At 44.5% G+C, this 24105-nt stretch overlaps 2 protein-coding genes across 2 annotated transcripts in view; one reads left to right on the top strand and one right to left on the bottom strand.

Moving 5' to 3' along the window:
- The window catches only part of LAMB3 (laminin subunit beta 3), a 126833-nt gene that overhangs the window by 28829 nt on the left and 73899 nt on the right, over window positions 1-24105 (top strand). The gene's annotated exons all lie outside the window — the stretch shown is intronic.
- Window positions 22441-23369, bottom strand: G0S2 (G0/G1 switch 2). The gene is made up of 2 exons (XM_020904250.2): window positions 23292-23369; window positions 22441-23145 (listed from the first exon to the last, which is right to left on the bottom strand). The coding sequence occupies exon 2, from the start codon at window positions 23112-23114 to the stop codon at window positions 22818-22820; it is 297 nt and encodes a 98-aa protein (XP_020759909.2). The 5' UTR covers window positions 23115-23145; window positions 23292-23369; the 3' UTR covers window positions 22441-22817.

Raw genomic sequence — 24105 nt, 5'->3', positions numbered from 1 at the left:
CACCCCCTCACGTCCCACTAGTTCACATGGGGGTCCCTCCCATCCCCTTAGGTATCCACGGTCCCAGGGCCTAGTAGGTGTCCCCGTTGTGAGGAGACACGGACTCCGCTTCCTTCTATTCTGCCATCTTAGCTCCATCTTCTAAGGATCCTCTTAACAATCTTAAAAACCATCAAGGCTCTCAAAGAATTTTTACATATGTGGGTTTATCTATTGATATAGATGTATTAGAAATTGAAACTGAGAATTTCTTGTTTTAACTCAAGAATACAGACGCATCCATGTGTTAAGCTTTGTATTATTACACATCTTGTAGGCTAGGGAAACTCAACTGGGAAAGAGAAGGAAAGAGGAAGAATAAGGTTTTAATATGATTATGAAAACAGTTTTGACCTTTCAAACTTCCAAGAGGGTCTCAGGGACCCATGGGGACCACACATGGATCCCATTACATGATCCTATTACTTGGATCCACTGTATGTTTATAGTTACACGGCTGGTTCTCTCATTAGCTTGTTAACTCCTGGAGGCCATGGACTATGTCTTTTTCATTTTTGTCTCTCTTCATCTCCTTCTAACTTTGCTCCAAAATAGGCATTCAGCAAAATTTTGCTGTTTTAGTGTTCGCAAGGCACTGCAGCAAAGAGAACCTTGCTATCTTTCTGGAGCCTGATTTAATCTAGGAATGTCACTGAGATTTAGCATTTTGTCCAGAACTGATCAACCCCCTGCCCCATAATCCTCTTTTGTGGTGCTCAACAGTTTGAAAACTAACAAATAATAATAATAAAAAAGGTAAAAGGAAATATGAATATTTCACCTAGCACTTGTTTGGACTAGATTTTCAAATCAAGAAAGTTTCTTTCACTGCCATAGCAACGAACCTGAACTGTTCATTCCTTCACGCTGCTCCTCCTTTGTAAGGCATTGACCATGTACATTTTAGAGCAGGCTTTCAGTGAAATGCCCTCGGCATGACCCGCGCATGGTCAAAAACCCACGTAGAATGAGTCGCTTTCAGCTGAAGGTGCATGGCTGAGCCCAGCCAGGAATTCTCTGACTTGATTACCCCCATCTAAATGAATGAGGTCAAGAAAAACATGGAGGGGAAAAGAGGTCAGGAGCAGCCACAGGGCAATTCCTGAGCATTTGGTATAATGTGAAGATCACAAATGGAGCACCTGTCATTTCTGAGGCAGCCGTGGATGGAGTGCCCTTTGGAACTGTTTGGCAGCTTTGTTAAGGAAGCAGTCTCTTCCCTCTGAAAACTCATCCTTCCAATGGAACCGTGAGTGGGCAGACCTCGGAGTAAAAGGTGGGTGAACCCTCTCTGTTTGGAGGTTCTGCCTTCCCTGGGAAAATGGCACCAAGAGCTTGAGACAGGAAAGGATCTTAGCATAATCTTGTAGGATGCATAAACTTCTCCCCTTCCTCGGTCCTCCCATCCTCTTCCCCACCCTGATCTGGTTCCTCAGGTCTGATTTTGTTGTTGTTGTTGTTAAGAACTGCTCGGTCTGTGCCATCAGGAATGGCAACCCCACTCCAGTATGCTTGCCTGAGAAATCCCATGGACAGAGGAGCCTGGCAGGCTCCAGTCCATGGGGTTGCAAGAGCTGGACACGACTGAAGCGACTTAGCACAGCAAGTCTGTGCCATGGCTGCCAAAATCTGTTCCTAGCCAGGGAAGCAGCTAAGAAATGAAATTAATCTTTCATGGCAAGATGAGAAAAATTTAAACAAAAAAATCTTCTCCATCCTTTGGCCTCCTCTTTCCTCCCACTAGGCATTGTGTATCTGCATTGTGCATCGACCAAAACGCCCCCATCGACAGACATACCTGCTTAGCCACAAAGAACCGTAGTCTCCCAGCGTTAGTAGGACAGTTCCTTAAAGATAACATTTTTTCATGGCGCTTAGATGTGGCTTACGTAAACTGTCAATACTGCATCATTCATTGTTCATCAATATAATGCCTGTCTCTCAGAAAACTTACATAACTGTGCCTTGAATTCTAACAGGTGGAACAATTCTCAGAGCTTTCCGAGATGCGCTTCCCAGCTTATAATCCTCAAATTTGGCTCAAATAAAATTTTCCTTTTCTTTCTTAGGCCAGCTGATTATTTTTTTGTCGGCACAACTATCATTTTACATCATTTTGTCTAATAACATGGACTTCCTGCCCTCCCCACCCCCAATCCGCTTCCTCTCCCTCTCCAGTCTGCCTAACAAGAGGGAGAGCTCTGTTTGTCAGCCCTCTGAAGGACACTATTCCTAACAGACAGGTTTACTCGTATTTCCCAACTAGTGGAAGCTCAGATGCAGGCAAATGAACTAGAGATGGGATAACCTGCCCTGCATGTGGTGTCCTGACCCTGCTGGTCACACGTCGTGGGGTGGCAGGGGGACTGGCGAGGCAGAGTAACTGATGTCTGTTTGCCTAGGAGAGCTGAGAGCCTCTTGAGAAAGAACAGGAACCCTGATGAGGCCCAGAGTTTGGCTTAATTCCCTCCCCTCGGGGGGGGCAGGGCAGAGACAATTCTAAACAAGTCTCACTTGCAGTTTAAAGTTTTCCCCTGGCCCACGGCATGTGAACTTGCCCTGGAACTCTCAGTAGCCTCACAGAGTAACTGTAAAAATCACTCCCCAGAAAGTTTGGTGAGACATGGGCAGCACTAAGGCTCAGAGGCCCACACAGTGGAGAGGACCGACCAGCAAAGCTGCCACATGGCTTCGGACCCCAATGTTTTCTCTTCGTTGTTAAGCCCGGTTTTCAGGTGGGCATAGGACCCTCTGCCAGGTGGGTTTCTTAGGGTGCCAGTGACCACAGTGTTAGAGGGAGGCCACTTCCCTCTGGGGAGAAGTAGGGTTGCCACATTTAGCAAACAGAAAGTCAGGCCAGCCAGTCAAATTTGAATTGCTAGATAGGCAACACATCCTATTTTAGGATCTGTATAATCTCCAGCTATTCCATGGATTATACTTATGCTAAAACATTATTCATGGTTTATCTGAAAGTCAGATTTAACTGGGTGTTCTGTGCTTTTTCCTGGCAGTCCTGGAAGTGGCCAGAACTTTGGGGACATTGGGAGATTATACCTTACATTATGGACAAAGTATCCTTGATCGTAGTAGATACCGAGAGTGGAGGCTAGAACACCTTAGGTACCTTCATCTCAGGGGGACCCAGCTGCCCAGCTGCAGACAGCCCCCAACGGGGCCAGTAGCAAAGGAGGAAGGGATACATGCTGCGTGGAGGCTGAGTGGTTTAATCTACTAATATTTATTCAGGGCGTTCCACAGAGCAGGTCCTGTGACCTGTGAAAAAGCAAAATGCTTTCCAAGGTTAGAAGGAGACAGACATGGCAGTCAATGAAATGGGATGCAGAGGGAGCTGTGTGAGAAAAGAGAAGGCGCTGTGGAGGAGAACGGAGTGTTTGGAAAACTGGGCAGTGTCACTGAATTGCAAGGGGTGGGGTTACATGGGGAGAAGTACGTCCGGAGAAGCGGGCAGGAACCACACCCCTGAAGGCCATCCACCCGAACCACTGGAATTGGTGGTTTTGGCACTTACTTCCAGACGTGAAGCCTCTGCACCCTGGTTGCATCCCAGAACCCTTCCTGTTCACTGGCCTTTTCATCCTTCCCAGCCTCAGGCTGAACGTTCTGGTCCACCTGCCCACCTCGGGCTCATCAGTCCAGCCTCACTGCCTCCATCAACACTTCCCTCTCCTGGTGCCATTGGGGTGCTGGGTCTGGCTGTGTCCCCTGGCGGCTTGCAGCTTCGGAGCTTTACCCCTGCTCCCAAGCCTCTTCTCCCCTTGGATTCTGTCCGTGTGTATTCTCTGGGCTTTCTTCCTTCCTCCCTGCCTGCTTCCTCCACCGGGAGGCGCTTTTTGGAGGTCTGGATCCCTTGAATGTTGGGTTTGGTCTTGCTTCTGTCCTCATTCTGTCCTTCTCTTTCTGTCTTCTCTGGGCATTTCCCCTCATTCTTGTCATTCCAGTTGCTTTCTTTAAGTTGATGTGTATTAGAAGTCTCTCTCTCCTGTACGGCCTTGTATGCTAAGCTTCAGGTCTCATAACCACCTGTTTACTCAACCTGTCTCCTAAACACCTCAAGCTCAGCATGCCCAAACTGACCTGATTTTTTTTTTTAAAACAGCTTTTGGGAAGTACCATTTATAGACCAGAAAAGTATCTCATGGTAAGTGTACAATTCAATGTTTTTTTTTTTTTTTTTTTTTTTTAAACAAATTTGCAGAGTTGGGAAACTATCAAAACAATCCATCATCAAATGATAAAACATTTCCATCACCCCCCAAAGATTCCTCTTGCCCATTTACAATTACTTCCTGTCCCTCTCCCCCTACAGGAACAGTAATCTAGTTTCTGTCTCTCGTATTAGTGGAATCAGATGATATGTGATCTTCTGTGCCTGACTTCTTTGACTTATGGTTTTGAGGCTCATCCTGGCATCCTTCTCATAGCATGTATCTGTACTTTGTTCCTTTTTATTGCTGAGTCATTTTCCCATTGTGTGGATATACTGCATTTTGTTTATCCATTCACTGATTCACAGACATTTAGAATTTCCACTCTTTGGCCATGATGAATAGTGCTCCTAGGAACACTGGCGTCAAAGTCTTTGTGTGGCATTGCTGGGTTATGTGGTAAATTTATATTTAACTTTCAAAGAAACTGCCAAACTGTTCTCTAGTGACTGTGTGATGTGTTTCAGTCAAGGGCTTCACCGTCCCCCCAGTTAATGCTTCAGAGCCTTGGAAATCCTTCTCTACTCCTCCCTCTCCATCACCCCACATTCCATTTCTCACCAAGCCCAGTCGATTCTATCTCCTAGATATCTCTACAACCATTTCCCCATCTTCACCCTCAGTATGACTCTCCTAACTTGGGTCACTGCTACGTTCTGCTTTAGCAGCCTCCTCACTCTTCTCTCTGCCTACCCCACCTTCTCCAATCCATTGATATATTAAAAAAAAAAAAAAGCTTGTGAAGCATTTGATATGCACAAAAGAATAGAAGAAGCCATAAATAACTTATGGGGCAATAATAAAGCAAAGGTCTATTGGCCTACCATCCAAATGAAGACCTGACTGTTGCCAAAACTGTAGAAGTGCCCCGTGGGCTTTAATGCAACCAGTTCTGCTTCAGTGGCTCCTTATTTTTAAAGTTCAAACTCGTTAGCTTTGCAAGTTCTTTAGAAGCTTTGAAATCCTTTCCCAGGAGCGTCTCACCACGCCTACCCCTGTTCCTTCTTACCCTTCAGGGTCTTCTCCCCCTCAAAGTCACCCTCTCTTGGACACGTAAGGTGTTCCCCACACACTGGCTTTCTCTTATCACAACTGCCAGTACTATGTAGTCACAGTCGCTCATTTGTCTTTTTCTCCCGTTACACGCAGGTCTGAGAGGCCACTGTATCTACCATGCTTAGCACAGCGCGTGTACATGTTAGATGCTAGAAGGCATTTTCTGAGTTTAATGGAAACTGACTCATACATACAGATGAAGATGCTTGTTAGGGATTTGAAGGTCAAGAGAAACGTCTAGGCTAGATATATTGCTTTGGGAGAATGAAATCATATAAACTAAAGTTAAAACCATAGTAGATGACACTCCATCTAGAGGGCGAAGGGTACAGTGGGATGCTACAGGAGAGGAGAACAGGTAGAAAGGGGCAAAGAGAAGCAGGGAGCAGGGGACCTGAGGCAACAGGGAGGTGGGCTGGGCTGGGCAGGGGGCGGTCTCCATGAGGTGCCAGAGGTTCATAGCTTGGAAGCTTCTGAGGGGTCAAGGAGGATGAGAAGTGACAAAAATACATTGGGTCTGGATATAGGAATTTCTGACCAACCTAGACTGCATATTAAAAAGCAAAGACATTACTTTGCCAACAAAGGTCTGTCTAGTCAAACCTATGGTTTTTCCAGTAGTCATGTATGGATGTGAGAGTTGGACCATAAAGAAAGCTGAGCGCTGAAGAATCGATGCTTTTGAACTGTGGTGTTGGAGAAGACTCTTGAAAGTCCCTTGGACTGAAAGAAAATCCAACCAGTCCATCCTAAAGGAAATCAGTCCTGAATATTCATTGGGAGGACTGATGCTGAAGCTGAAACTACAATACTTTGGCCACCTGATGCAAAGAACTGACTCATTTGAAAAGACTCTGATGCTGGGAAAGATTGAGGGCAGGAGGAGAAGGGGATGGCAGGGGATGAGATGGTTGGATGGTATCCCTGACTCGATGGACATGAGTTGAGTAAGCTCCAGGAGTTGGTGATGGACAGGGAGGCCTGGTGTGCTGCAGTCCATGGGGTCGCAAAGAGTCGGATACAACTGAGCGACTGAACTGAACGGGAGGCCTGTCAGGGTTCTGAAGGCACTGAGGCTGGAGCACTATGGGTTAAGGAGGGATGTATTTGAGGAAAGAACAAGTTTAGTGTGAGTGTGGGGGAGAGGGGCTTTTGAGGAGCTTGGGTTGGGGGATGTGCAGATCTGAAGGAGGGCTCTGATCTTTAGGACAGCAATGAGCTAAGGTTTCATTCAAATGTTTTTGAGTATTTTCTCTGTCCCAGACACAGTACTGGGGTGAGCGTGTTTTCAGCTTGTGGGAAAGATCCAACAGAGTCCCTGGCTAGAGAATCGCTGGAGTGGCAAGATTTATAGGGTCCCATGACTGGGCACGTGGAGACTCAAGGAAGTAAGGTGAGTGTGGATATCGAACTCTTGCGGTCTCCTTCTAAATTCAGCGAGCTTTTTAGCCTAATGTGTTTCCTTCCTTCGATTTTTTATTTTTGAGAGGCAGATGGATCTGACTTCTCCATCTGTCCATCTCTGTTGGAGGGTAGGAGAGGAAGAAGGTGGGAAGTTGAATCCCATAAGGTCTCCTTTCCGTCACGTTTGGCCACAAAATATTTAACTTTTATTCTCATTTCTGCCTCCCCCTGCACTGTTCCTGGTCTGTGTACAGTCACACCTGTAAGGCAGGAGGTGTCTTTCCCAGGTTGGTTGGATTTTTCCTTTTCTGTCTGATGGGAGGTTCATGAATTTTGAGGGCTTGGAAACAGCCTGGGAAGAGGGCCTTCCTTATAGCAACGGAGGGAGAGGGCCTAGGTTCCTTATAGCAACGGAGGGGAGTGTCTAGGTTCCTTATAGCAACGGAGGGAGAGGGTCTAGGTTCCTTATAGCAATGGAGGGGAGTGTCTAGGTTCCTTATAGCAACGGAGGGAGAGGGTCTAGGTTCCTTATAGCAACGGAGGGGAGTGTCTAGGTTCCTTATAGCAACGGAGGGAGAGGGTCTAGGTTCCTTATAGCAACGGAGGGGAGTGTCTAGGTTCCTTATAGCAACGGAGGGAGAGTGTCTAGGTTCCTTATAGCAACGGAGGGGAGTGTCTAGGTTCCTTATAGCAACGGAGGGAGAGGGTCTAGGTTCCTTATAGCAACGGAGGGGAGGGTCTAGGTTCCTTATAGCCACGGAGGGGAGTGTCTAGGTTTAGGACGTTTTGACAGGTTTCTGTCAGCAGAGGGAGCCCCAGGGCTGGGAGAGAAAGCACGGACTGCACGCGGATCTGCGTGCTGACCCCATGGACCGTCGCCCAGGCTCCTCTGAACATGGGATTGCCCAGGCAAGAACACTGCAGGGGTTGCCATTTCCTACTACAAGTCATCTGCCCCCTTCAGGTATCGAACCCGAGTCTCCTGCACTGGCAGGTGGATTCTTTACCACTGTGCCGCCTGGGAAGCACAGACTCCTGGGGTTTAAAATCTCAGGAATGAGGTCTCTCTCGTGTTTCCCGCAGTCCAGAGGGGTTTATGGGTTAAGATAAGAGAAGATTGAAAGAGGAAAGGAGGGAGGAAGAAGACGGACTCCCAATACACCAACATAAGCACAGAAACAGTTACACACACAAAAATCACATTACCCCCCACTCCAACGCGCTCACAGTTTCTGCTTTAGTCCAGTGATTCCTAAAACTTGCTGTGCATTTGAATCATCTGGGGGAGCTAAGAGCAGATTCCCAGGCCCCACCAAGGCATGCTGAATGGGAGCCATCAAGGGTGGGACCCAGGCGTCTGTATTTTTGCAAAGTGCCCAGGTGATTCTGAAGTAGCCTTTAGACAAACTGGCAAACTCCTCTGGATAGTAAGGTAAATACTTCAAGCAGAGCTTGTTTGAGACTGAATTTAATGGCTCCAGCCATCAACATGTTGAGTGGTAATAGAATGTAATCCATGAATGCTGTTGTGACTGAGTCATTTCCTTTCTTTCTTTCTTTCCTTCCTTTTCTCCCCTCTCTCCCTTCTTTCCAAGTAATTTTTGTGTTCATTAATATAATACACGAACAGTGTTTACAAAGTCACATGATGTCTAAAGTCTTATAATGCTAACAGCAACCCTTGTTTCTCCCTTCCCCATGCCCAGGTCCCTTTCAAGGGCAACCACATTTAAAAATCTTATTTCTTTCCTCTGATTAACTCCATATTTTAAAACATTTACTGCCATTCTTGATTTTGTAATGTTAGAAATTATCTATTGATTTCCCACTAAGGAATATTAGGACTTGCCATTTTATTTTACAACACACACAGATACTCATTCCCTTCCAGCTAGGTTCCTAATGCTATTAAGTCACAATTTTAATTAAATCATTAGTCAGTGTTCATATTATTATGACTGATTTTTTGCAGCTCAACAATTTGATGTACTCTGATTGCATTTCTTTGTTTTCTTCTACTCCCCCCCCACCCCCGGGAGTTAATAATCATCTCGTTTTTGTTTGTTTGCTTACTCGTTGTCATGTTCTCCAAATCCTCTGGTAAAAGCAATACAGCTCAAATAAATTGGTCATATTAATTGGATAATCTATATATTTTTTTCCCTTGGAGACATTCGTTTTGGAGCCCCGGGTCTTCCTGTTCCAATCCAGACTAGGAGCTTGATAGGCTGGTAACTGGGACCTCCCTTTAGCATCCGCCTGGCCACCCCAGCTCTCCTTGGCTTGCTTCCTCATGAATAAGAGGGGCCTGAGTGTGGGGCGCTGTTTCACATCGAAGACTTTTGCATGGGCTCTGATCCACCAGACCCTGGTCACGTACAGGCCAGGATGTCGGCTCTGCCAGCATCCTTACTTTACCTTCTTCCTGATTCATTGTTTGGCTGAGGAAGGATTTATAAATTGGGTATTATTTTCCTCCGAAACTGGAAGACGTTGCTGTGTTGCCTTTCAGTTTCTAGCTCCCAGGTGGATACTGAGGAGTTCAGTTTCTGTTTGGACTCCTGATCTGGCTTCGTGAGCTGTTCTTCTTCTCTCTAGAACTTTCGGGATCCTTTTCTCCCCCCTGGTGTTCTAACATTCCTAATTATGTGCTTTGAGGAGACAGTTTTGTGTTTTGTTTTGGTTCATTGTGTTGAACACCCACTGGGTCCTTTCAATATGGAAATTCAAATCTTTCATTACGGGAAATTTTGGAGAAATTATCTTTCTGGTTAATATATTCCCCTCCATCTTCTCTGTGTTTTCTTTTTGGATTTCTTATTAGAAGATGTCAGAGCTTCTGGATGAATTGGATCTTGTAAATTTCTTATTGTTTTTGTCCTAATTTTCATCTCTTAACCTTTCTGTCCTACTTTCTGGGAGATTTTGTCAGTTTTATCTTCCAGTGTTTCATTTTAATTTTTAAATTTCCAGTTATATTTTTATTTTACAAAGCTCCTGTCTGTTTGTGACTACTTTTTTTTTTTTTAAAAAAACAAAAAACAAAACGCTAACTGTTTGATCTTCATTGATGGACGCACTGCCTTCTTTTATCTCTGAGGGGATATCAGTATTGTCAAGGGCTATTGTTAGTAATTTGTTCTGACCCTCAAATATCAGTATGTATAATCTTTTTTCCCTTTGGTTGTATAGTTTCTCCAAGGAGGAATGCTTCATTCCTCTGCCTACAGTGGGCTGGAGTAAGAACGAAGAGGTGTATAAGTTGGACTGTGTGTGTTTTGGGAGCTAAGTCAGGATAAGGGGCTGGGCAATCTCATCTTTCAGTGTGGAGGCTTCCTCTCATCCTCTGTTTCCAGCTCTATGCCTGAGCCCACCTTTTGCTGTGTCTGATGTCCCCGAGCCTGGCAACTCTTTAGCCAATTTTCCCAGAAAATAAACTTTCCTTCCTCTTGGAGGGCCCGTCTCTTCCTCTGCATCGAGGTTCCTGGTGCCCTGATCCCTGAGATTCTTCTGGGCTCTGTGGCTTCTCATTGCCCTCCTACCAGAGGCTGTTGGGCTTCAATAGTCTCCAGTTGGCTAAGTCACTTATCCCTCATCTATCCACTTTCCATCCTCTGAAAGGGTGTTGACATTTCTCATCAGTTGTGTCCATGCTGGTTCTCTTTTGTCCTTGCCCCTTGTAGCATGTACATTATTCTACTGTGATCGGTGTACTTTGTAAGGGAGGAGAAATAAATGTTTGTTCCACTGGAATGTTTAACCCTAGGAAGCTCTTTTGAGTAGCCTGACAGGCTTTTTTGAGAAGCCTATAGTTCTGCCATCTTCTGTTCCTCCCAAGATACCCAGAAATCAAGACTGTGGGAGGGAGACTTTTTATTAAGTCATTTGAATGGAAGAAAAGAAGGGGGAATCTTTCATTTGTTCACTCATCCATTTTCCCCAGATATATATTGAGCACTAGTAAATGTCCAATGTGGTTGGTGCCAGGAATGTACAAGCTGAGCAATATCTGGTGTCTTCCTTCAAGGAGATGGTAGTTAAGTGTAAGGAGGGCAGGCAAGTAAGTCACAGCTCACAGCATCATAATAATAGCGCCACTGTAGTACAGTGGTAAATCTAAGCTCACAGCTGTGTAATAACAATGTGCATAGGGTGCTAACAGGGAACAGAGTAGGGTAGCCAAGTCAGGCCAAGGCAGTGGGAAAGCTTTCTGGGAGGAAGTGATCCTGGGGCTAAGTTTTGAAGAATGAGTACAAGTTATGGAGATGAAGAAATTGGGGGAAGGCTGTACCCAGTAGAGGGGACTGTCTGTGTTTAGGTAAGGAGTCTGGAGATAGCTTGAGATGTCAGAGCGACCTCAAGTAGATAGAAGTGGCTGGAGCAGGGGTCCATGTTGGGGAGAGGCCTGAGTCACTGAACTATAAATGTTCACATTAGCGTGATGCTGAGACTAGTAGTGAAAGCTGCAAAAACCATAATTTCTTCTTCTCTCTGTGAATTTGAGCAAATTAAAAGAAATTATTTATATTAATAAAAGGAGGATACCATGTGATTATATAAAGAGATAAGATATGTAAAATGCTGGCTCAATAGTAGGATTGTAAAGTATTCTAGCTCTTTCATGACAAACCTGCCTTCAACCCTTCTACTCGCTCCAGTTTCCTAACAGTTGTAAAACAGATTCTAGAAAAGCTTAACTATTAGCTTTAACTATTAAAATCTTTTCCCTCTCTCTGTTTCTGCCAGATAAGGATTACTTAAGCATCTTTTAACATAATATTTTATTTTATTTAATCAGAAGATGCCGTGTTTATAAGTTCTTGGATGTTTGGGGCACTTCTGTGTAAAGTTTCTTGCAAGGCTCCTGGGTGGAGCCAAGCTAATTGAGTTCTAGTCTCCCTCTCCTCCACTGACATATATGTGACCTTGGAGAAGGCCCTGCCCCTGTCTTGGCTTTAGTTCCCTCACCTGGCAAACAAGAGGAATTAAATTAGATTACCTTTAAGATTTGTTCCAGCTCAGAAACTGGATGCATGGAGCTTTTTAGCTCTACTGAAATTAGTATCAAGAAAGAGCAAGGATTTTTGGATTTTATTTTCATATCATACATAAGAGGGAAAGGCAGTTCCTTTCAAATTTTGGCAAGCAAGCAGAAGTGAGATTCTTCCATCTTTCCTCACTTCTCCCGCCCCTCTTTCAGCTTCTGACTGTGATTTACTCACACAGAACCCGAAGAAAAATACTGGCACTAAAAGAAAAAAAAATCAAGTGTGTCTCCTTGAACTGGTGAGCTCTGTTGGAAAATTTGGGGGAGCAGGACTCTTCAAAGCCAACTGTTGTGGAAACATACCAGCATCGTCTATAAGCACTTTCCAAAGCACAGGTTTAGCAGTTTTTAATCCCCTCAACCGACTGGAACCTTCTGGATGGTACTGTCTGTTGATGGCAAGGGAGGATTTGGGTAAATGGGGGTGTGGAGGGTGGGGAATTCTATTTCCTGCTCCTGTTAGGTTTTCTCTAATGGACCTGAAACCAGGGCGTTTGAATTCTGTCTGATCAGATGCTTTTAAGGCTCAGAAGGTCAGTATCCCGAGCAGCAGGTTGGACTGGGAGTAAGGAATAGATAAACAGCACAGAAAGAATTTTGATTGATCACTTTAGGCCTCCCTTAGTCCTTTGAACAAGGCTCCTTGAGATAAAACATGCCTTCTTCAAAGCTCTGGATCTCAATATTAAAAGTATTAAACTAGCTGACAACTGGACGCAAAAAGCAGATATCAGCACTGTTAGCAATTCCCAAGATACAGCTGAGTGTGTGTGCTCTGTCATTGCTTTAAAGCCAGTTTATAAAAACACAACCTGCAATCTTTGTATGATTTCAACAGAGCATGCAAACATTTTAAAAACTATTTTTGCAACTTTCCGTTCCAACTTAACTTTCTGTCCCGAAATGATCAGAATGTACTCAGTGCCAGTAACAGACATCCGGTTCCATCTGTGTTTTATCACATCTTCCCTCCTGCACATTGCAAAGCTCATCGGGCATTTCTTTAGGGTTTTTTTGTTATCTGTTTTTGACCTGCATTTGACATTGAAGTCTCTTTCAGCCCAGCCCTCCGGTTTATCCCAAATAGATGCATTATTTCAACAGCAGTTTTTTGAGGACCTACTATGGACTAGGCCCTGACACAAATGGTGATGCTATTGTATATTATTGTGATTTAAAAAAAAGTCTTACCTTGGGGTTTCAACCAAATTTGGCTTCTTTTTATTGATCTCGTTTTTCCTTTTGCTTCTTTTTCTCCCTCTCCCTCCTCCTCTGCCTTCCCTTCTGCTTCATCTCTTTCTTCCTCTGCGGTTTCCCACTCTTTGGGGAGGGGCAGGATTTCCTGCTCAGAAGTTGGTTGGTTTCTGGGAGGAGTCAGAAGACCTGAATCTGGACTGGAACCAGCTAGTCTGCCACCTGATACCAGAAGGTGAAACACGGGCCAAGGAAGAAGGCCCTTATGCTAGGACTGAGCTTGCAGCCAGGAGGCGCCGGGAATCAAGCCTTCTGGTGAGCCAGAAGGGCCAGTCCTGGGCATTGGGCATCTGGGCTCCCCAACGGACAGAGGACCCCCTCGGCCGCCCATGGTGGGAATGCTTGGAAGTGGTCCTGGCAGTGGTTGCCCTGGAGACCTGTCCGTTACTATTGCTAGCTCTAAACATGCCAGAGGCACGCCAGCCAGAACCCCTGGCCCACCCATAGCGAGCTCTGTCTCTCAGATTTCTGACTTTGCCTCAAGGGAAAGCATCAAAACAAGAACTGGGTTTGGGCAGATTTTCCTTTCCCACCATGAGAGACCAGCCGTCGAATGTACTCTGAGAGGCCGTGTGCCTACGTGTTTCTTAATTATCAGCTCCTTAGGAATCATCGAAATGACTCACAGACCACTGTGGTGACCACATCAGAGGAAGTGCGGCGTGGACGGCAGAGGGCAGACAGGGTGCCCAGGGCCTGGGGACTCCAGGAGCGGGGGCAGTGATTCCAGCCTGATTCCCGCCAGCTAGACGGAGAGGCGTATCCCAGTTCAGAGGTTTTCATTCTTTCGGACTAAGGCACAGGCAGAAATGTGTCCATAAAAATTTACTTTCTTCATCCGTGTATATATTCTCTATCCAACAAATATTTAATGAACACCTGCCTATTGCCAGGCAGTGGGTTGGAAACTGGTTGTGACCTGAACTGCCCTGGTGAGGAGTATAATTGAGAAGGGTTGTTGCACTCTGATCTCTCTGTGACTTGGGGACATCAGTTAGGAAGGACTAGAATTGTTGGGTTCTAATGTCTCTCTTGTAGTAGCGTCACTGGGCAGATTTTGGATAGTCGTCTGTTTCTTAGCCAAAAAGGAACATTGGTTCTTCTGAAGATCCTTCTACTCCTTCAATATCTACATGTATCATTATCTACAGGCTCCCAATTCTTAAAGGATGGAGGACTTTTTAATCTTATTTTTCTTTCGGGAGCCAGTTGTTTTATCTGGAGAACCATTAAGTTCTATTGATTTCTAGCTTACTTACATTCTAAGGCTCTCTGAAACTGTCTGGTCACATACTGGGTATTTTCTAAACTGCCAGGTTTGGATTTCAGTTTTTTTTTTCTCATTAAATTTCCTAATTCATATTTGATCTCATTAAAAAAAAAAAACTATGAAAAAGACAAGTCTCCTTTTATTCCAACTGTTGGGTCTACTCCAGAATGCTCTTTGAAAATTTCCTGAAGTCTGTTTTCATTTTCAGTTTATTATTTTTAATTTTTGTCCACTATATCTTTAAAAGAAAGGCTTTTGGAATTTTCTTTTGTGCCATATTTTCTACTTTTCTCTTGCCTTCTTAAGGCACTTTCTTTTTTCATTTTACACAGTTGAGTTATTTAAATTTTTCCTTTCTTAACCCTGCTATTTTTAAATATTTTTCTCCAGCTGAAGGATTAACAATTTACTGAACTAGTTGGTAAAGATCTAGTCCAGAACAACAAGTACCCAATAAAATCCTAAGTTATGTAAAAAATTTTTATATGCCTTGCTAAGATTTAGGAAAATCCTTAATTTTAACTCTTAATATGGCTCCAGACCAGGATTTTAAATTTAAGTTCTTTAAGACTGCCTTCTGGTTTAGCAAATTTACAATGTAATTGTTTCTTTTTCAAATAAAACTCAAAAAAGGGCTCCTATAGAAGGTCAGGGAAAGGTGAGTGAAAGAGAGAGAAATGAAATAAGGTTGCTTTCAGAAAATATTAGAGTCTTTGAAAGAGACCATGCTGGATTGGAATTTTGTTTTTTTGTCCCCAGCATACTAATCAAAGCAAACTACTTACTCTTTAAATTCCCAGAGTTCCTCTTAAATGTACTGATTTATTTAGGTGTTCCTCTAAAATGAATTAATTTATTGATTTTGATATGTCAAAAGTACCATGCTGACTATTGTTATTCTAAACTCAAAATTTTTGCCCTTTATCAAAGTAAAAAATGACCTTCTTTCACACCTTGGTGAACAAAGAGTGCTCCCATGAAAGTTTTGAAGGGAACCCAAAGCCATGTTTGATCATTTACCTTTTCCTCAATTGGCCACTAGTCTAATGGAGTTCCAACTATTGTCCCCAAGGATCAGCTTGGATTGATGGTGACTTATTGGGCCATTCCATATGGAACACTTCTTTACTTGTATATCAGAAACAAGGCATTTCAGTACAAAGCAAAAACATGTAAAATAAACTTGATAATATTGATAAACAAAAGCAAAAGCAAAGTGAGAAGCAGGAGAATAGTAGTTTCATAGAAAATACAGTTATCAAAAGGTATGCCTCCCCCCCCCCCAAAAAAAAGAGTCTAATGAACTTATGCAAGACCTATGTCTGATTACTTAATAGTAAATTCCATGGACAGAGAAGCCTTGGCAGGCTACAAGTTCATGGGATCACAAAGAGTCAGACACAACTGAGCAACTGAGGATACACACACCACATACCTTTCAGATAAAATGTCTAATGACCTTATACAAAGGCCCTGGTATAATTATTTACCAAAATGTGCACCTGTAAATGAGTATTTCTAATTCCTTTACACAAAGACTGAGATCTAATGATTTTATATGAAGACATACTTGATTAGAAATTATAGAAGCAGCGAGACCTCAGTGTAACCAGTCAAATTCAGATTATTGTTGAGACTGACTTACCTAGAAGCAGATCTGAGGGACAAGTAGAGTTTGGACACGAGGAACCTAGTAAATTTATCTTTTGGTTTTCGAGAAAGCATGAAGTTCAGAGTTTGGTGTACTTTCCCAGACATAAGTGGGCTGACCTCATCTGTAGCTGCACATTTATTTGTTCATTGGTTGGCACTCTGAAATATATTTATGGGGTGAGTCAGTTCCTGGTTAAATGACTGTCAGAAGTGAGGGACTGTTGCTGATTGTTTGGCTTGAAAAAGCATGTTACCTGAGGGGAGTCTTGATTTATGGAGCCAGTGGATTTAATACTTGGTTCTGTTTGCTATAATTAAACAGCAATCAAACTTTCCCTAAGAAAATGTGAAACTTTTAAGTATTTGCAAAGTTAATATTGCTATTTATTTTCACTAGAACATAGTACAAGTTCACATCTGATATTAGCACAAAATTCTGTATATATATTTATTTATATTAATAGCACAAAACTATGTATATATATAACTTATGTTTTGTTGTGTTTTGTAAAGAGCAAGGTGACTAATAACTGTTTCACTAGGACTAAGACTAACTGTGAGGAAAATTAGATTCAACTATGAGGTTAAGGTATTTTCTAAGAGAAAAGAGCTTTAGTTAAGTAAACTTAATCAGGAAATAGTATATTTTTAAATTAAGCAAACAATCAGGAAATCATTTATTTTTAATTAAATTCATTACTTTTAATAGTCATTCAGCTAGAAAGAGTTTGTCCACATGCTGAGAAAAAGAACAAAGAAGTGTTGAAAACAGAGGAGGAGGGTTCTAGAGAAGCAGGCTGGGATGGGAAATACATTCCTTATTTTGTGATTATATCAAACAGAATCTTAGCATCATATAATTGGATGGGACCTCAGAAATCATATAACTAACCTCCCTCCATGTTTAGAAATATCCTGTGTAGTTTGTACCATTCCTTGCATCCTTTGCTTGGGCATTTTCAGTAAAGGGAGCTTAATATGTATCACAAGGCAACTCATTACTTTTTGAATTACTCTGATTTCTTAATGACTTATGATCTTCTCCCTTGTACGCCTACTTGCTAGTTTTAGTTCTGCATTTTTCAAGCCATATGAAATAAGTGTATTTTATTGGACTTTGTTGGACGGATATGGCAGCCCTTCAAATATTTGAAAGTGATTTTTATGTGACACTGCTGCTACTGCTGCATAGCTTCAGTCGTGTCTGACTCTGTGCGACCCCATAGACGGCAGCCCACCAGGCTCCCGTCCCTGGGATTCTCCAGGCAAGAACACTGGAGTGGATTGCCATTTCCTTCTCCAATGCATGAAACTGAAAAGTGAAAGTGAAGTTGCTCAGTCGTGTCCGACTCTTCGCGACCCCGTGGACTGCAGCCCACCAGGCTCCTCCGTCCATGGGGTTTTCCAGGCAAGAGGACTGGAGTGGGGTGCCATTGCCTTCTCCGTTATGTGACACTACTGTATTTTATTTTATCTACATCCTTTCAAGTATTCTGTATGTGACAGGGCTTCTAGACTTTTATTTGCCCAAATTACTCTGATCTAAGAGGTTTGTCCCCTTCATGCATACCACCTTACCTGACCCCTAGAAACCTGTGTGTGGAGTCGAGAAGCAACAGTTAGACCCAGACATGAAACAAGTGACTGGTTCAAAGCTGGGAAAGGAGTATGATAAGACTATATATTGTCACCCTGTTTATTTACTTTATATGCAGAGTACATCATGTGAAATGCTGGGCTGGATTCCAGTTCTAAGCTGGAATCAAGATTGCCGGGAGACATATCAACAACCTCGGATAGGCAGATGATACCACCCCAATGGCAAAGTGAAGAGGAACTAAAGAGCCTCTTGATGAGGGTGAAGGAGGAGAGTGAAAAAGCTGGTTTAAAACAACATTCAAAAAGCTAAGATCATGACATCCAGTCTCATTACTTCATGGTATATAGATGGGGAAAAAGTGGAAACAGTGACAGATTTATTTTGGGGGCTCCTAAATCACTGCAGATGGTGACTGTATCCATGAAATTAAAAGACACTTGCTTCTTGGATGGAAAGCTATAACAAACTTAGCATATTAAAAAGCGAAGACAGCACTTTGCCAATGAAGGTCGGTATAGTTAAAGCTATGGTTTTTCCAGTAGTCATGTGCAGATGTGAGAATTGAACCAGTATCACTAGCAGGCTGAGCACCGAAGAATTGATGCTTTCAAACTGTGGTGCTGGAGAAGACTCTTGAGAGTCCTTTGGACAGTAAGGAGTTTAAACCAGTCAATCCTAAGGGAAATCAACCCTGAATACTCATTGGAGGGACTGATTCTGAAGCTGGAGCTCCAATACTTTGGCTACCTGATGCAAAGAGCTGACTTGTTGGAGAAGACCCTCATACTGGGAAAGACTGAAGGCAGAAGGAGAAGAGGTGACAGAGAATGAGATAGTTTGATGGCATCACGGATTCAGTGGGCATGAACTTGGGTAAACTCCTGGAGTTCATGAGGGATAGGAAGGTACTGCAGTCCATGCAGTCGCAAAGAATTGGATATGACTTGGCGACTGAATAACAACAAGAACAAGGAGGCAAAAGACCTACACTCATAAACCTATAAAATACTGATGAAAGAAATCAAAGATGACCCAAACAGATGGAGAGATATACCATGTTATTGGATGGGTAGAATCAGTATTGTCAAAATGATTATACTACCCAAAGCAATCTACAGGTTCAATGGAATCCTTATCAAATTGCCAATGGTGTTTTTCACAGACTTAGAACAAAAATTTTGACAATTTGTAAGAAAATACAAAACACCCCCAATAGCCAAAGAATCTTGAAAAAGAAAAATGGAGCTAGAGGCATGAGGCTCCCCAACTTCAGACTGTAGTACAGATCTGTAGTAACCAAGGCAGCATGGTTCTGGCAGAAATCAGAAATGGAGCTCAGTGGTCCAGAATAGAATGCCCAGAGATAAACTCATGCACCCATGGTCACCTGATCCCTAACAAAGGAGGCAAGAACATACAACAGAGAAAAGCACTCTCTTCAATGAGTGGTGCTGGGAAAACTGGACAACTAAATGTAGAAGAATGAAATTAGAATGCTCCTTAAGACCATACACAAAAATACATTCAAAATGGTTTAAAGACTTAACTGTAAGGTTGGACACTATAAAACTCTTAGAGGAAAACATAGGTAGAATACTCCTTGACATAAATTGCGGTAAGATCTTTTTTGATCCACCTCCTAGAGTAATGACAATAAAAATGAAAACAGACAAATGGCACCTAGTTAAACTTAAAACCTTTTTCACAGCAAAGAAAACCAGAAACAAGATGAAAAGACAACCCTCAGAATGGGGGAAAATATTTGCAAATGAAGAAACTTGCGAAGGTTTAGTTTCCAAAACAGACAAACAACTCACGCAGTGAATACCAAAAAAAAAAAAAAAAAAAAACCAAACAAAAAATGAAATGAAAAAATGAGCAGAAGACCTAAATAGACATTTCTCTAATGAAGGCATTCAGATGGCCAAGAGACACATGAAAAGATGCTCAGTATCACTAGTTATTAGAGAAATGTAAATCAAAAGTACAATGAGGTAATACTTCACACTGGCCGGAAAGGCCATCATCAAACGCTCTACAAACAATAAATGCTAGAAAAGGGAACCCTTCCACACTGTTGGTGAGAATGCAGATTGGTACAGCCACTATGGAGAACAGTATCGAGGTTCCTTAAAAAACTAAAAATAAAACTACAGTATGACCCAGCAGTCCCACTCCTGTGCTTATACCTGGAGAAAAACATAATTCCAAAAGATACATGCACCCCAATGTTCATTGCAGCACTATTTACAAGAGCCAGGACATGGAAGCAACCTAAATGTTCATTGACAGAGGAATGGATAAAGAAGATGTGATACCTATGTACAGTGGAATATTACTCAGCCATAAAAAGGAATGAAATTGTGCCATTTGCAGAGATGTGAATGGACCAAGAGACTGTCAAGCACAGTGAAGTAAGTCAGAAAGAGAGAAACAAATATTTTATGTTAATGCATATATGTGGAATCTAGAATAATGGTACAATTGAACTTAATTGCAAAGCAGAAATAGAGACATAGATGTAGAGAACAAAGATATGGGCCCCAAAAGGGGAAGAGAGGGGTGAGATAAATGGAAAGATTGAAATTGACATATATACACAACTCTGCACAAAATGGACAGCTAATGAGAACCTGCTGAGTGGGACAGGGGATAAAGGGCGCACTCTGTTTGTAGGACATATATTAACCTCACAAGTGCATTCCAGCATATATATAAGGTGCAGACAAATAATGTTTGATTCCACTTATACGAGGTACTTAGAATAGCCAAATTCATAGACTCAGAAAGTCCATTGGTAGGTGCCAGGGGTCAGGTGGTGTGGGGGTGGGGAGAAGGAATTGGGAGTTAGTGTTTAATGGGGACAGAGTTTCTAGTTTAGGAAGGTGAGAAATCTGAAAGATGGATGATGGTTGAGAGTTGTATAACAACGTGAATATGTTTAGTGCCGCTGAACTGTACAGTGAAATATGGTTAAGATAGCATGTTTTATATTATGTGACTTTAGCCACAATAAAACAAAAAACCTTTAAAAATGTGAAAGACATAAAGAAGACTGTAAGAGAGATGACCACTTCCATGAAACAACAGGGTTAAAAAGTCCATTACTGTGTGATCCACTATGAGACTCAGACTGAATGAACTCAGAGGAATGACAAGATCAGTGAGGACAGATAAGATTTTGATGGCTTGGATTTAACTGGGTTGGGTAGTTTGTCCATGTATAGATATGAGGCATAACCTTCAAAGCTAAAAATACACAGGCGTTTCCTTTTTATTTAGGGACATATGTAAAATACATGTATTTTTATATATAGGTAAAGAAAAATTAGAGGCATTGCCTTCTAAACCAAAAACTGGAGTACATGAGTTGATACACAGTTTGACAAGACGCACAATATTTGAAACTCCACTCTCTTGGGGAACCTGGGTTTATGGGTTGCAGAAGGTGTGGGGACTGTGGGTGGGCAGGCGTTCGGGTCGGAAGAGGAATGTGAGCAAAGGTGCTAAAGACCAGAAGGGGCAGGAGGGTCCTGGAGTTTCATGCGGGGCATCAGGTGGGAGGGCTGAGATGCAAGCAGATCACGGAGACACTGGGGAACCTGGACAGGAGTTTAGGCGCTGACGCCTTTGAGGGAGGAGCGGCAGGATGAAGGAAGGGCGAAACCCCGGTCCCGCAGTGAGTGTTTTGAGACGAATATACAAGAAAGCGCGGGAGGCGGTTTGAGGTTTGACAGCTGGACCAAGGAGCGGCTGCATCAGTGGAAGAATCATAGTGTGAGAGAGGCGCCTGGGAAGGAAAGCGGGAAGAATAAGATAGGGTGAACTCCTGAGACGTTTTCTGGACATTTAAGACAAGGTTATGTCTCCTTAATACAGGGCCAAGTTTCCCATTTTGGAAACTGGGAGAACAGTGGTTCCACTGCTATTCTTTTGCTTTGAATGCATGTCTTTTCTCTTGATTAATCTCACTGCTCTTTTGTTTGGAGTGATAAAGATAGATTTCATGTGGACAGGGCACTTGATGAGGGCCAGAAACACTGGGTAGGATGCGAGCTGTCAGAAATAAAGTGGAAACGTGTGTGTGTGGCGGGGGGTGGGGGAGAAGAGGGTGGTGGTGGAGAAACTTAAAAATCCACAGCCATGGATGGTGAGAGTGAAATGTCCACACCTGATGGGCGCAGAAAGAGAGTGGCTTCAGGCTCCTGCCCCGAGCTACTTCTTTAAAAACCACTTCTGATGCTGATAAGCTGAGCCCTACAGAGCCACAGGGACTAGTTATTAGCACAAAGGAACCTCTGTCCCCGGTGAAAGGGGACTCAAGCCTGTGATAAACCAGTCTTTCCCCCTCTTAAATGAGAGCTTCCCACTGTGATTCAGTTTGTGAGGAGGAAGGCAGAATAGAGCTAGACATTCAATTAAATGTCCTTGGGAGATCGCCTTCCCTCTTTTCCTTGCGTCTAGCTAGTTTTCCTCCCTGCGCCGCCCCCCTCCCCCGCTTACAGTTAGGAAGGAACAGCTCTCAGCAGGACCCTTCGGGGCACAGGTGTGAGATGGCAGACAGCTTTTCTGCCCTAGAGTTAAACTGCAGCTCTCTTTCACTTACTCTAGCTTGTTTATCTTCTGAGCTTGAAATGCTAAGTCTGGTGGGACTTAGAAGAGCTTCTGTCTTGCCATTCCTAACACAAAGCAAAAATAAATTCCCAGCTGGCTTACAAGCCTGTAACATCAATATCAGAGTCGGAGGGCAGAAGCAAAAGTTGCCTGATCTTCAGGAAACCGCTCAGTCCACTGGCCTCAGGTAAGACCCCAGCATGTCAGCCTTCCCTGAAGCCCATGCTAGGCAACTGTGCCCGCCCCCCCCCCCCCCGAATCAGATGCTGAGATATATATACAAAACGTTTTTTATTTCAAAACGCAATTACTGTAACAACAATAACAACAACAATATAAACAGCGTCTCTCCTCCTTTCGCCCCAGTGCAGAATGCTAGACGCACTCAGGTGGCTCGAAGGTACCTAGCTTCGGACGTGGCATCTTCCTGCAGTGCTGCGCTTGGTCTTCCTGCAGTGCTGCACTTGGAGCGAACTCAATCCCAAGCTCCTCTTGGATCCGCGTGCTAGTTCAGTTCTAGAAGTCGGTGGCTTCTCAGAAGCAAGTTCAGACAGCACAGGACGCCCACTCGAGCCTGCCCTTCCGGCTCTGGCTCACTCGCCCCTCTCTGGGTGTCTCTCCTCTCTTCCCTCCGCCGGCCGCCCCGAGCTCCTAGGAGGCGTGCAGCCGGTTGGACAGGGCCCGGCAGCCCTGGACGGCCTCCAGCGGCTTGCCTTGCTCCTGCGGGGCCGGCTCCCCCCTGGCGGTCCGCAGCTCGGCCGGGGTCGCCTCGCGCTCCCGCCGGCGGCCGGCGGCCGTGAAGGGGCCGCATACGGTCTCCATCAGGCCGAGCACGGCGCCGAAGAGCGCCAGCACGCCGCCCAGCACGTACATTCGCACCAGCTTCGCGCTGGGCTTCTGAGCCATCAGCTCCTTGGCTAGGGGAATCAGCTCCTGGACCGTCTCCATCTGGGCTCCGGGGTCTCGGGGTGTGGGCGACCTGCGGAAGCAGCGGGTCGGGGCAGCGAGACCTTCAGCCTCCGAAGGCCGGCTGCAGCTCCCGGCTCTGGAGGGGGGAGGCCCTCAGGGAGTGGGGGGCGCACCGGGGACCCCGCGCCCCGCCGCGCTCCTCCGCGCTGCGCTCACCTACAGGGGCGCCGCCAGAGCTGGGGCGGCGATCACCGTGTGCGTGGGCCCGCGCCTCTGCGTTCTGCTCCTCCTCGCCTTTGCGTTCTGCTCCTCCTCGCCTTCCTCCTAGCTTCAGAATAGGGACTCGGCAACTGGGACCTGGTCAGCGCCCCGGGGCCGCTTATATTTGTTTCTGCGAGCCCCGCCTCCTGGGCTCCCGGGACGCAGGCCAGAGAGAGGAGGGGGAGGAAGGGGCGAGGCGGGGCAGGGACCTTGGGGTAGAGGCCACGAGCTGTGCACGCCTGGGGTGCAGGGGCCGGGGGCGGGGTGGAGGGCCTGGATGTAGAAAGGTGAGGACCCGGGGAGGAATCCGCGCCCATTCCCAACCTCTTTCTTAACGGTGTGGGTGGATCACAGCTTCCCTTATCCGGGGAGGTCTGGAAGGACCCCTGGTGAGGACACCTGAAAGTGAAGTCAAAGTCGCTCAGTCGTGTCTGAGTCTTTGCGACACCATTGACTATACAGTCCATGGAATTCTCCAGGCCAGAATACTGGAGTGGGTAGCCGTTCCCTTCTCCAGGGGATCTTACCAATCCAGGGAGTGAGCCCAGGTCTCCCGCATTGCGGGTGGATTCTTTATCAGCTGAGCCACAAGAGAAGACCGGGGTTCAACTTAATTGAAAAATTAGTTTTCATAAAGAAAGTTTGTCATCTTCCCGCACGTATATGGATTTGAGGTAGAAGGAAAGAGGAGGGATCCGGTTATGAAAACAGAAAGGGTCTCCAGGCTCTGCATAACCAACGAAGTTTGTGCTTATAGTTATATTTCTCT

The sequence above is a fragment of the Odocoileus virginianus genome, chromosome 11 (genome assembly GCF_023699985.2).
Source record: "Odocoileus virginianus isolate 20LAN1187 ecotype Illinois chromosome 11, Ovbor_1.2, whole genome shotgun sequence".
In the NCBI taxonomy this organism is placed as follows: Eukaryota; Metazoa; Chordata; class Mammalia; order Artiodactyla; family Cervidae; genus Odocoileus; species Odocoileus virginianus.
The sequence above is the reverse complement of the archived record's forward strand: the minus strand, read 5'-3'. Positions and strand labels throughout refer to the sequence as shown.